This window comes from Hippoglossus stenolepis, chromosome 21 (assembly GCF_022539355.2).
Source record: "Hippoglossus stenolepis isolate QCI-W04-F060 chromosome 21, HSTE1.2, whole genome shotgun sequence".
Taxonomy (NCBI): Eukaryota; Metazoa; Chordata; class Actinopteri; order Pleuronectiformes; family Pleuronectidae; genus Hippoglossus; species Hippoglossus stenolepis.
In genome coordinates this window covers 7,651,787-7,665,382 of record NC_061503.1, presented here as the reverse complement: position 1 = coordinate 7,665,382, position 13,596 = coordinate 7,651,787, and the positions used below count along the sequence as shown (strand labels likewise).

Here is a 13,596-nt window from a genome sequence, read left to right as displayed (position 1 = left end):
AGAGAAAGTTTGTCTCTTTCTCGTCCATCTGTCTTCTCCCTCGGCACAGTCTCATGCTGTGTATTCTCTGCTTTGCTGCAGTGGTTTCCTGTGGTTTTTTTTACTTGCATGTCTTGCTTTTTGTTTCTGCTCCCTTCGCTGCTTTCATCTTCTCCTAGAATGACATACAGTCCTATTTCTGCTGTTTTTCATCTCTTTCCATCTTTTGTGTTTTCCTCTCCTCTGTGCCTTCAGACACACCAGGTCATCTGCAGACAAGAGGCAGTGTGAAGTTTTATTGAGTTTTATAGCCTGTGGTTGTGTTCGGTATCATTATGTTTTCTGGTTGTCTATCCGTCCGTCCATCTCTTTCTCATGAACACGATATTCTTAGAACACCTTGAGGGAATTTCTTCAAATTGGGTACAAACATTCAGTTGGACTCAAAGATGAACTGATAAGATTTTGGTGGTGGAAGGCCTAAGGTCAAGGTCACTGTGACCTCACAAATCACATTTATTCCCCTGGTGAACGCGATATCTCAGTAACCGCTTCGGGGAATTTCTTTAATTTCTGTATATACTCACGTACAAACTGATCAGAGTTTAGTGGTCGAAGATCATAGTTCACGGGCACAGTGCCCTCAAAAACATGTTTTTCTCAAGTCTGCATTGAGGGAATTTCCTCGAAATGTTTTCAAAGATTAAGTAATTAGATTACACTGTTCAAAGGTCAATGGTCATGGTGAACTTTTGTTGTTGTATGTGAGGTAGACCATTGCCATTAATTCACAAAGAACCTTTGAAAATGTAGAATTTTACAATATTTTCTGCGTTGACTTTGATCATGTCATGTGCTGAGATCATTATAAACGCCTTCCTGCCTTCCTGTGCAGACGGCTCCGTCAGAGGTGTGTAGGTGTGAGGTGAGGTGCAGTAGGTCGAGGTGTGACTACGTGCGTCTACTGCTTGTGGTATTTAAAAGCAGCTTCCCCACAGGCCACATATCAATCTACTGCAGGAAACACCTGATAGCACGAGCCTTTGCCAAACCTTTAATCATCCCTTTACAACTTTCACTCGAGATTTTTCTGACTAACAAAGATCTGAGACCTTTTTTATTATGCAAAGCCAAGAGTCGGGGTGGGGTGGGGGGTGGGGGGGAGTGTAGCCGTGGATTTTTAACTTTCTCTGCTCTTGTCCTGGTTTCACGTTGCCAATTAAATCTCCCCGGCTCCCCTGGTTGAGTAGTGGAGAAAGATTACTGCGCAGAGGAGCAGACAAAGCGAGTGTGCCTGACCTCTGCCCCCCTCTGATTGTCTGTGCTTATGTTTATCTCTGTATATTTAAGCAGCTTTCTGTTGCTGTTCCCTTGTCTATTAAGGCCAAAGGACATGAGAGCATCTTTCTTAAGCACACGCAGCTCCGAATATACATCTGAAAACGCAGGGATGTAACTAAATTATTTTTGCTAACAGTTGAGCTGCCTTTGCAGATTAATATTGACATTTTTAAAAATCAAATCATAAACTAGAATGACACCCAGTAGAGCGCATACCTACACCAGGGCCCAACAGTCTCCTTAAATCAGCTGCACAACATTTCACACACCCATACATATCAGTTCTTTAAATGTGCCTGATTCTCTTTCATCATTTTTGTGTAATCTTGCTCACAAACAAACAAGCCAACCAACAACAAACAGTCTGGGGAGTTATATGAATTTACATCAGCTCACAAAATTATCAAATTTGTGAAATATAATTTGCAATAAACACAAAAAAATGGCTTTAACAAATCCCTTCATAGTGCACATGGGAATTCTATGCTGTACATTCTTAAGGAAGGTGCATGAAAAAGCTTTGCCATCATTGTTCAGTAAAATAATTATCTTGCCTTGTTAACTCACTGAGAGCAGTTTACAGTTTTTTTTACGAGATTTGCTCCTCGTAGAGTAAATATTTCCGACATGCTGTGTGATTCATTATTCACGGGTAATGGTTGCAGAGGGACCCTTTTATACTGCAGCACAGCATGGATTCATAAACCATGTTAACAACACACTCGTGGCCACACAACCAGCCTAACCTCCATGGCCATATTTCTCATGTCTGTAGCAGGCAGAATTGAGAATTGCTTCCTCGACCTGACCCAAACCTGTATTATCAGCAGTGTCAGACACATTTCAGATGCTGGTATCAGTATCGGAAGATCTCTAGTTACTGTTTAATGGCAGAGAAAGAGATAGCTTTACGGCACCTGGTGAGAAGAACACTGGTTTTCTACTGAAGTGGATGTGAAGCTTTTGATTTCCCACATGTGTAGAGGAAGAAAAAAAAAATGCTTCCTCCTCCTCAGTAGAATCCGAGAAAACGGAGCGTCACCAGGGAGTGAGAATAGAGGAAACAAGCCGTCAAAGGCTTCAGAGGTATTCTGTGACAGGAGGTAAGAGGGTTTTAGGAAATGTGTTCTTCATTTGAAGACACACAGGCATTAAGGTTTCAGGATTGTACAAATCAGCCTGGGTGTACTCTTCTTTTTTTTTTAGCATTAATTATTCCAAGGTGTCACATAAAATTCTACACGTGCAGTATCACACATCCTTTGTGTGTTTTTTTTGTGTTTGTCTAACAGGGTGGGACACGTTCCAGCCTCCCAGCATTCTGATTAAAATAGAAGTGTAGCAGCACAGTGGCTGATAGACTAATGATCTGCTCACTGTCGAGTAAATACACACACCACAAGACAATCGAAGCAAATGTTTAGACAGATGGCTTTAACTCATTAAGACCTAGTGTGTGTCTGTTGTTGGGTTATGGAGGATAACAAAACACATAGAGAATAAACTATAGACTGATGTTATCATTAGATAACAGAGTTAGAAATCAATGTTTGATCAAGTACAGCCCGCAGCTGGTTTGTTTTCCATCCATTTATCCATCCATCATCAATCCTCCCATCATCCATCCATCATCCATCCTCCATCCAGTGTTGAGGGATAAGTCTACATGAGAGAATAGAGAATCAACAGAGCCACATGACAACATTTTGTCCTCTGCAGTGATAAGCTTCAGTCTGCTCCAAAACCATTAAACGCCTGATAGAATAAAACATTGATTTCTGCATAAATCCATCTGTGTATTTTGATGGAGCCTTAGGGCCACATTGAAGAAAAAAGAATCTGAGATTTTGGTTTCACCCTTAACCCTTAACGTACAATTCAGATGAAGTGTTGGCGAGGAAACGATGAATGCTCTGAGGTTTTCTCTGCTGATGCTGTTTCTCTCCAGTTACCATGTTGTGTTTGTTCTCTCAGAGCTGATGATTTCCACAACCGACATAACTGCTTCTGTTGTGGCAGATGTTTGATCAGTTATTTGTGTTTGTATGGGTAGCAGCAGATTACACACACACACACACACACACACACACACACACACACACACACACACACACACACACACACACACACACACACACACACACACACACACACACACACATTTATAGTAAAACAGAACTCTTCAAGCAGAAAGGAAATGACCCACTGTGTTATGACTGTACTGTAACATCTGGCACAGCTGAGAGCACAGAATGGACATATTCCAGTGGTGGGGGGTGGAGGATATAAGAGTAAAAGCACAAAGCATAACTCCCTTTTAATGTATGTGGAGAAAAACCTGAGATAAAGAGATTCAGCAGGCAGGATTTTAATGCGAAGGAAGGATTAGATCAGACGAATGCAACATTTTCCCCAAATCAGAAGAATTATTTAAAGGTTTATTTCTTTGTGTCCCAAATGAGTTTCTCATGTAAAGCCTCGTCAAATCTCTAACCATTGTTTCATTCTTTTAAGAATTATAATTCTCATTATGTATAATATATTTACATAATATACTTGCATTTCTCTTCTTTTTAGTTATAATAGCCTGTAGCCTCCATTCCTGATTTACGATTGTTAGCCAAGACATGTGGTAATTTAAAAGAAACAAATGTGTGTAGTGTGTTTACCAGTGTAGAGGCTTCAGTCGCGCACTTCTCATTGTCCTGACAACAGTTAAAAACAGTGTTAAAATGCACCCAGAGGTAATAGACTGTATTTATACAGCACTTTTCTAGTCCTATCGATCACTCATAGTGCTTTTCAGTAGAAGTCGCATTCACCCACTCATTCATTTTTTTCTATGACACAACATTCATACACTGTTGGCACACTGTCAGGGGCAATTTGGGTTTCAGCTTCTTGCCCGAGGCGGGTTGTACGGACTATTAGAGCAGAGCAACCACATTCAACAAATGAAGTCAGAGTAACCAAGGCTGTTCGGCAGTTCGATGCCAGCCTTTCCCATTCTGCATGGCAAAGTGTCCTTGGGCAAAACATGTGCATCTGTGTGATAGCTGGCACATAGATGCACTATATGAATGCGTGTTTGTATGGGTGGATGGCAAAACTCTACTGTTAGATGAGTGGTCATCAAAACTAAAAAAATAGTTTCAGAAAAAAGTAATAAGGGGAGTGAAAATGTGAAAACGGGAAGGGAAAAAGCGAGTGGGCGATGGTGACAGGTTCCAAAAGTAAAAAGACACAGAGCAGAGATTAGGATTTGGACTGCTTCACATAAAGATCCATTGAATATTAAAGCTCGCTGACGCGCAGTCACAGTGAGTTTCCATGCCACAGCGACTTCGTGCCTCAAAGAGCAACGAGTCGAGGAGCAGTGTCAGTACAAGTCGGGCGTCTGTGCCAAGGCCTTTGTTTAATTCCGCCTCGGCATGTCAGGAGATGTCACCCATATGTAAAGAGGATCCATTTCCTCTGCTGCTCTGCCACAGGCCCCTATAGAAACAACAGGCTGCAGCGCTGCACCAGAGGTTCGCATTTCCTGTGATACTTGTCAAACGGTGACAGGGGTGAGAAGGAGACAACGGTTTTTATAGAATGCTTTCATTGTTGGGAGTTCAAGTTTCTAAAACACCGTTTGACGTTCTCAACTTTTACTGACATTTTCTTGCACAGTAGATGTAATTCTAAAGCAGTTTTCAGACACAAATTCCAGAAAATGTGCTGAAAAGGGGCTGGATATTTGCCGGACTTTGCATTTTACACATGAAGAAAGCAGCAGGAGATTGTCCGGGTCAGACACGTTCACAACTACAGGAAAATGTCTGGAATACTAAGGTTTTCAGCATATTGACACCAGCGTTGGCACTTTTCGCCAATTGGCATCTTTGTCTGCATCCTCTACGTGTATGTCTCCTCTTTTTCATTCTGAGATACATGTATTTGTATTCTTTTACTTTTTTTCACTTCTGCCTCCGTCACGTGTTAGAGACGTCACCAACACCCTCACTCACTAGCTGTGAAATTTTCAGACTTTCTCCCGCTGTATTCTCACATGGACTCACTTGGGCATTTTCCGGACATTTTACGAGGGCTCTGGCAATTTTTGAATAAAAAATGACATTGCTTCGATGTTAAAGCCCATCACTCCCAATCCGATGATTCTGAGATGACTGTAGCTTTCACTTCTTCTGCTCTGAGAAGTCATATGTGAGACACCACTTCCTGATGGGTGCTGATGACACGATCGCAGCCGTATCGCCGCCCAGTCAGTGGTCGGGTTGAGCCTCTGGGGCCTGACAGCAGGACGATGTCATGTGGTGTACGGCACAGGGATTACAGCCCCTAATCTGCCTGCCAACTCAACTCGAGAAAAAGCAAACGAGAGATCATGATCATGCACTGATAGAGGGATGCGGGAAACATGATGGAAATAAAAGAGGAGATTGTTTTTTGGACCGCACGGCATCGCTTCAGCCGTATGGAGGATTTTAAAAACCTGATGTGGGAGACTGATGAAATATTGTCAAGTGAGTTTTTATAAACTGAGTGTGTGTGTGTGTGTACAGGCTTTAATGTCCATATTCAAGCTTTGTTGTTACATCTCAGAGTGGCTGTGTACGTGTTGGCGTGCACACAAACTCGCAACGTGTACCGGCTCTGCAGAATAAGCAAAGGATGTGGTTGAAGATTGTTCTTGCTCTGGTTTCTATTTGCAGGGGTGTGTTTATCCTCTGTGCCCATAGGAGATCGTGCAGGCTTCTCCACATGTGACCACAGAGAGACCGAAACACTGACATGGACACTCAAGTGCCAGTTACAGTTTTCTTAGCTGTGACTCAGAGTTTAAAGCTGCCGTGTGTAATATTTTTATGGAATTTATATGCAATCTTACAGATATTATAATGTTTTTCTTAGAAGAAGAAAGAATAAGTGTCTACAGTTTTACAGTTTTCGTTGCAGCTGTGTTAGACTGTACTTGTATTGCCATGCTCCCAATGACAATGTTGACATGTGGTTGTTAAACAGGTTTGGTGTTTATTTCATCCAACAGCCGTGGCTAGTGTGTGAAGAAGTGGAGCCGATGCTGGTGAGGATGTCATTTGTTGACATTTTGCTAATGTCTGGTCAATAACAAAATAATTTGACAAACTGAAATTTCGAAACTAAAGAAAAACTGAAGTTACTATAGTTGTTTCAAATTTGTCAAATTTAAGATGTGCATGTCACACACAAGGTGGAGCTAAAGGACAAGTCAAGGGGCTACCCAAAGTCATACAATTCATCCTCTTGGCACCATGAAAAACTCGATTGAATCCAGTGAAGAACCAAGTCATTTCAGGACAAAAACATTTACCCACATCAGAGCAGTAGTGTGAAACTCAGTAGATTAGCAAAGGTAGAAGCTTCAATCTCTGGTGGACATGAACATCTGTGTAAATACTCTATGTGAATCTGTGAGTCTTTAGCTGTAAGTTTTTAAAGAATTAAATAGACAAACGTTTAATATATAATTACTATAATTACTTCACCAATCAGGAGTCTCACAGCTGAGCGCAGGTCAGTGGGGGAGTGAGGAGGGAGGACATGCGGCAGGGTAACACATTAGGGAACGTAGTGGAAACCCGACAGAAAGTATTAACCAAATTAACTGACATGAGCAAAATTAGGTTGGTGAGAGGTCATAAATGTCGCTTTTGATACATCTTCAGTTAATTGCTCAGCCCTATTTGACGTGTACACTTTTAGTGTGGCCCATGTCCAATCCACCAGCATGGAGGAGGCAGGGTTTAGGGCTTGAACTGCAGCCAGCCACCAGGTGGCGATCAATACACTTTGGATCACTTTTGAGGGGCTGTTACGTTGTCAACCTTTATTAATTAATGCTATAACTAATCCATCCTGAAGAAAACTGATCAAAACCAGAAATCTAAAATGATAAGATTAAAGTGATCCAGAGTGAAACTATAAATCTAATTTTAAGTTTTGCTCAGACATGCATCATGCATTACTAAATCTATTGCAGAGGATCCCCCTCATAGTAACACAACATGTAAGTATGTGTCATGTCATATGTGTCAGCTTTGTTAAACTACATTGAAACACATGCAACTTCAGTAGCTGAGTAGTCTCACTCTTTATTTGCCTTACACCCACCTTTGACAAAGATCCACAAGTCCGCACCTGCTCTGTAGGCGCTGCCTTGCGGGAAATGTAGGACATCGCTTTTAAATAGACAAGTCAGTATGTGTGAGAGTGGAGGTACTTGAAACAAAACTACTATAATTTGAAAGACTCATTCCCTTTGGACAAGTGAGATAATCTAAAGGAGGATGTGGTACAGTGTGTGTGTGTGTGTGTGTGTGTTGGGGGGGGGGGGAACTCAAGACTGCCAGCTGCCAGTGTTGAATGTCTCTCAGCTTGTTAGACGCGGCGTTGGCCAGAAGTCTGAGTATCGGCTCCAGGCCCACGTGTGATGGAACGGATTATTGTTCTGCTAATGGCTTTATGGCAGGAGAGGGAAGCCTGTAATTTTATTTGAAGCCATGAATCACAGAGTGAGTCACAGATGAGAACGACAGGGAGCTCCTCGCTTGTGGTCGCTCAGTACATCTCGGCAGAGCCACAGGCAGATGTCCTATTATCCAGTAATAGTCGCTTCACTCCTGCTCATCGACTTCCCCTTGGCCAACACAACATATACACTACAACCTGACCAGCTTATCGTATGTTCTCAAACTCGGCAGATATTTTTTCACATGAAACTCGCCTGTGATCAGTCTGAATCTAACAGAAGTGAAAGTATATCTTATTTATTACAACTTGCAGTGACATGGTGAGGCATGGAAAACCCCTGTCACTCTCTGGGTTTCTTCCTGAACCCGTTAAACAGCAAACATAGGATGTGTGGCGGCTGTGGGTTTCTGTTCTGTTTCTTTGTGTGTATCTCAGTTGTCCGCGCTCTCTGTCTCTTAATAGACAGACCTTGCTGTTCTCAGACCTCTTATTCCTCTTTGAGAAGTGTGACTAAAACAATGTACTCGTTCTCAACAGCTAGTAATAGCATCCCTTTGGGTTGTGTCCGTCTGTGTTCATGAAGGGAAACTGAGGGTTTTGAGTACCACTTTACCTCTGAGGTTCACAGCACCATCTTGTGGTGTTAAAACAATATTGCATTCCTCCTCCTGACTAGACACTGCTGCATTGTGTCAGATACACAGGCTCCAGTGGCGCAATCGGTCAGCGCGCGGTACTTATAGACAGTAACCTGCAGAGTGATGCCGAGGTTGTGAGTTCGAGCCTCACCTGGAGCAGTGAAGTTTTAAACATGGCTGTGAATCGTAGAGCAAACTGTTATGCAGACGAATGAAAGACTGGAGCCGTTTAAACCATTCATCCATAAGAATCACAGCAAAACTCAGACATGTACATGAAATATAAGGGGACTTTTGGGCCTTGTTGTACACTACTCAGCACAATTCATGTATAAAATGGTTTTATATTCCTATTTATCTGAATTTCCTTGTGTGGTTGGAGAGTTTTCCAGATAGAATCAGAATCAGAACCGGGGTTTGTTGCCAAGTAGGTTTACAACAACAGGGAATTTGCTGTGCTGTGTTTTGTGCAAGAACAAATATATATTTTTAAAAAAAAAAACTCTAGAAAAGGGATTGTGCAATACGTTGTAAACTCAAGGAAAGGATTTTGCAATTTGGACGATATGATATTTACAATTAGAAGTATTGTAAAAGTATCTTTGTGTAGACGTGGCATTAGGATGTGTTAAATGAAAAAAACAAGCCATTCTAGACATATTCTTTCAATTGAATTTACCCATTATCTCTGATTATCCATAACACGTGGCCTCAAGCAGTTCAAGTCCCCCTCCATTGAAAATCAGGTTTTTAAACATATTAACAAGTCCACCTTGTGCCTTTTATATGATAAAATAACATTTTGAGAGAAAGAGTCAGTGCCATGCCTGAGTATTTCCAACATATAACCACATATACCTGACCCGAGCCCCGCCTGTCTTGTTCGGGTCTGGCTTCCTCACTCTTGCTCCTCCACTGCAGGTGGACTTTGACTGTGGGTTGAGGATGGGGGCAGAGGCGGTGCCCATATTAGCATATTCATAGATCCCAGGTACGAAATGAGGAAGGAAGGTGTAGAGTTATATTTAAGCCTTTTTTTAAAGCCGTGAAGTTAATTTTTTATGACCAACCTTTTGGATATGTAATTTTTAGGAGCAATGAAGAGTTTTACGGGCTGTGATAAGCTACTGGAGAGGGACTTTAATATATGCAGGCGTGTGTCTGCTCCCTCTTTATCGGTCTCGCCTCTGCACCATTGAGAGAAATGGATTATTTAATTAATGTCATTTTGCCCAGTGTCTGGAATTTCTCAACAGAGCTGCTCAGTTTTGGTTTCTGGCTTTTCACAGTCAGGATTTTTTTTACCACCACATGTCTGGGAATTGTCTGACAAACCTGTTGCTTTGTTTGTGTATGTTTTTCAGCTGGCAGGCGTAGGTAGAGGCAGCGAGCATGGATGAGCCGGGAAGCAGGAACAGCAGCCTGCAGAGGAAGAAGCCACCATGGCTCAAACTGGACATCCCCACCATCCAGCTCACACCAGATGACTCGTCCCCCCAACCACAGGTAAAAACAACAACAAATCTGTGGTTTAGAAGAGGAGAATTACCACCGACATCAGAAATGTAAGTGCGGCGGTCTGTGTCATTATCTGTGGTAGGTGTTGCAGCCAGTCAAGCGCCTGCGCAGTGTCAGCATGCCAGGGGAAAACCCTCAGACCTGCATCGCTGCCCTGGAGACTTCAAACAACTACCTCAGACCTCCTCTGCAGAGAAAGCCCTCCATCACACAGTCTATCAAGAGGTTAGGAGACACACACACACACACACACACACACACACACACACACACACACACACACACACACACACACACACAAAGAGAGACACATACACAAGGCTTTCTCTTCTTTCCTCTCTGCTGCTTTTGTACATCTGCCAATTTCCTATGATTTCTGCATGTCCTATCTATTCAATAATTGTCTGCATTCAATCTTTAACTAATTTAATCTGTGGTTTCCTTTCTGATTTAACACAAATTAATCTTTCACTATCTCTTTTTCCTCCCTTTTCTTTTATTTTCACTGTCTGTATTTCCACTGCCTCCCTGTCTCCTCCTCTTCTTGCTGCGATGTGTGTTAAGTGGGAAAAGGGTGCGCTTTGAGCGCGTCAACACGGTGCCCCCAAAGGGCCAGAGGAGCCCCAGGAGGGAGTCAACCGATCGAAGGCGGTCCTGCATCCCCAAAATACTGACCCGACGGCGTTCATCTATACCCAAACAGATCATCAGGTACAGGAGAGGTGGAGGAGGTTGAGGGGGGTTTTTCTTCTGCGCTGAAATTTCTATCTTAAAAAGTGTGTTCTCCTTTAATTCAACGCTCTGAATGAAACTGTCCACAATTTAATTTCTGTGTAAACATTTCCAACCTTAAAGGTACTTCAGGGGAGGAAAACACATCAAATTTGATATATTCCAGCTTTTACAATGACAGAACAATATATTAAGAAAAGCACTGAGCATCTAAAAATGTAAACAGAAAGAATGTTAACTATAGACCGTTATCTGCGTTATTTGGAGTACTTGACTGAAAATTAAATTAAATTCATTAAATTAAAGTGATATTTGTTTAGCACCAAAGATCAAAAAGTTTAGCACCAAAGATCAAAAAGTCAAAGTTAGAGACTAGCTGGTGAACATATTGATGCATGAATTCAGGTATTAAATAGCCACATACCTCGGGAGTAGGTGGAGACCAAAACTGAGCCAAAGTATAGAATGTTGGACTGAAACTCACCAGGTGGCCAGAAACACATCATGAAATGTAGGCTAATGTGGCTCCTTTAACTCTTAAGGCTCATTTATGTTGCCATTACGTAGAGAAAAGAGATACGACTGTTTCACATGTGTTGATTAGCAATACATCCACTAGAGGGCAGCGCAGAGTTGAGAGTTTCTCACGACAATAAACATCTTAAGAAAGAGACAAAAGAGGCCATGTAAATGTGCAAAGCAACACATTAAAGATGCCTGTAGTTTCTTACCAGCTCACAAGGTCTCTCCTCAAAAAGTACCGTCATCACAAAAAATTTTCACTCGTGTCTTATTTTTGTCACTCTTGAGGCTAAGCTGCCCCCCACTATTTCCGGTGGTACTACTTTGTCTGTTTCGTCAATGTCCCCAAACTTTCAGAAGACGTGCACAAATACGGATGAAATGAATGCAGAGTACGGACAGAAGGCTCCGTCCATTTCCATACCCATATCTTACATTGAGCATAAATGAGCCTTTATGTTGGCAAAGGGGCAACTCTGAGCAAACAAGTTCGCCGAAATAACTTTAACATATTAATGTTGTGTTTACATTTTTCACCCTTTTGTATTGAGTGAGTTTTTTGCACTCAGAATACACCCTGTCGCTCTCTCCTGTCTTTGTGCCCCAGCTCTGAACGCTTTGAAAAGAGTCATATGAAGAATGCACACAAGCGGCGTATCAGTGTCAGTCCAGGTGACACACAGCACCACATGCTCTGAGGCGGACAAAATAACACAATTACTCACACAGACCGTTTATGTACCTCACAGAGCATGTGGGCCACATCAAAGCGGCACCTCGCTCCACGTTTAATTGTAGATGTTTGAACGCGGGGCCAAGACTAAAACCTGGAGACACTGTCCTCAAAGGAGCGCTTTCACGTCTTAAACTTTATCATGCGGAGGTTTATTATCCTTGTATGTGAGAGAGCGGGAGACTGAATGCGTTTGATGTTTGTGGGAGAATTAATAGGATCGAGGGGAGGTTTTGTGTTCCCGGAGGTTAGCTGCGATACCTCCTCCTCAGAGGAGTTTGTAAATACAGGATAAATCTTAGACTGTTCAAACAAAGTGTTAGTCAGTGTGTGATTTGCTACAAACTGCTGACTTGTAGTGTGACAGGGAGGGCGCTGGGGTCCTTGTTCATGCTGAGGACAACAGGAAATCTTTTTATGAGTCATGCTAAGGAGCCATTAAATCTGACAGAGTTGGACTCACAGTAATTAATCTCAGTCACAGTGATACTCGTTATGTTAGATAAAGTTCACACAGTTAACTGGAAATTCTGTTGACTCCCGCCCCACAAATATCTGCGCCGCAGAGAAGCTGTGGTTCTCACTGTGGGCTGTGTCTTGGAGGAGCTAACTCTTTGTAGTATCCCTGCTCCATCGTGTGTGTGTGTGTGTTTGTGTGCGTGTGTGTGCGTGTGGGTCATGTTCGGGCATGTCCCATTGCCCTTCCTCCTCCATCCCTCCTTCCTACTAATGTGCATGTGTGTATGTTCCATCTTTCTTCTCTCCCTCCCTTTAATCTCCCATTTCCTGTGGAGTGCTGGTATGTTAGAGGGAGAACTGGTGTTTACACTCACACACACACACCCACACACATACAGTAAAGCAAGGCAGAAAGAGAGAGAGAGAGAGAGAGAAGGACCTCACTGGAGGATCTGGATGGGAGGATATTCAGTTTGACAAGGAGCAGAGCCGCTGTCTTCTTCGCCCAGTGGGTCACATCCTTTTTACGCAAGCTCTCGAGGATGGATGCTGGAAGGTCGGCCAGATTCTGACACATTTACAAACTCGCTCTCACATACACAGTCTTATGGAAACTTCTGTTGTGCGCTGGTGACACGGGGTCACAGAATTTAAGATCCTCCCTCTCATTGTGCGCCAAATGAGCGGCTCCAGCTGCTGGTGGAAGTCCTCTGCGGATCTCCTTCACATCAGGACTCTCACTGCCTCGACCAAGGAGATCAGCGCCAGCCTTCATCAAACTTTTCATTACTCGGCCGCTCACTGAGCAGGACAGGAGAGTCTATGCTGAGTCTGGACATGTGGTAATCATCCTGTCTTTGCGTAACAGCAAGTGTAACAAGGTACCGCTGGCCTGGATATGAGGAAATCCCCTTATGGAACATTTGATGTGTGATCTGCAGAGGATCAATTGGCGTCCAGAGGATCAGGGTTTACTGCAGGTCAGGGGGTGAGCGGGGACAGTATGTCAGGGATCCTGGTGATGGAGGCGACACAGCTCCACAGTCCCAGCTCCCCTCAGGTATGACCCAGACCCTGACCCCCTCCTGGAGCTCTCTGGACAGGTGGGTGTGCTCTACTTTTGTTCAACCAGAGAGGAAGATAATGAGGTAACAGTGA

General features: G+C 43.0%; 1 protein-coding gene and 1 non-coding gene across 10 annotated transcripts in view; both read left to right on the top strand.

The window, feature by feature from the left end:
* Window positions 1-13,596, top strand: part of rhbdf1b (rhomboid 5 homolog 1b (Drosophila)) — a 32,565-nt gene that overhangs the window by 7,650 nt on the left and 11,319 nt on the right. For 5 of the 9 annotated variants that reach the window (XR_004694496.2, XM_035146602.2, XM_035146598.2 and 2 more), the window contains exons 2-4: window positions 9,839-9,980; window positions 10,075-10,217; window positions 10,557-10,703. Coding sequence is in view for 8 of the 9 variants with exons in the window: in XM_035146602.2 (XP_035002493.2) it covers window positions 9,867-9,980; window positions 10,075-10,217; window positions 10,557-10,703 (404 nt within the window). In the remaining variant the exon portion in view is untranslated. Of the gene's footprint in view, window positions 1-5,558; window positions 5,850-6,354; window positions 6,410-9,838; window positions 9,981-10,074; window positions 10,218-10,556; window positions 10,704-12,743; window positions 13,542-13,596 lie in introns of those variants that run through there. The other 4 variants (XM_035146599.2, XM_047338449.1, XM_035146603.2 and 1 more) reach the window with 4 other exon arrangements.
* On the top strand, window positions 8,541-8,633 carry trnai-uau. Its single transcript is given in 2 exon segments — window positions 8,541-8,578; window positions 8,598-8,633. It is a non-coding gene; the product is annotated as a tRNA-Ile (tRNA).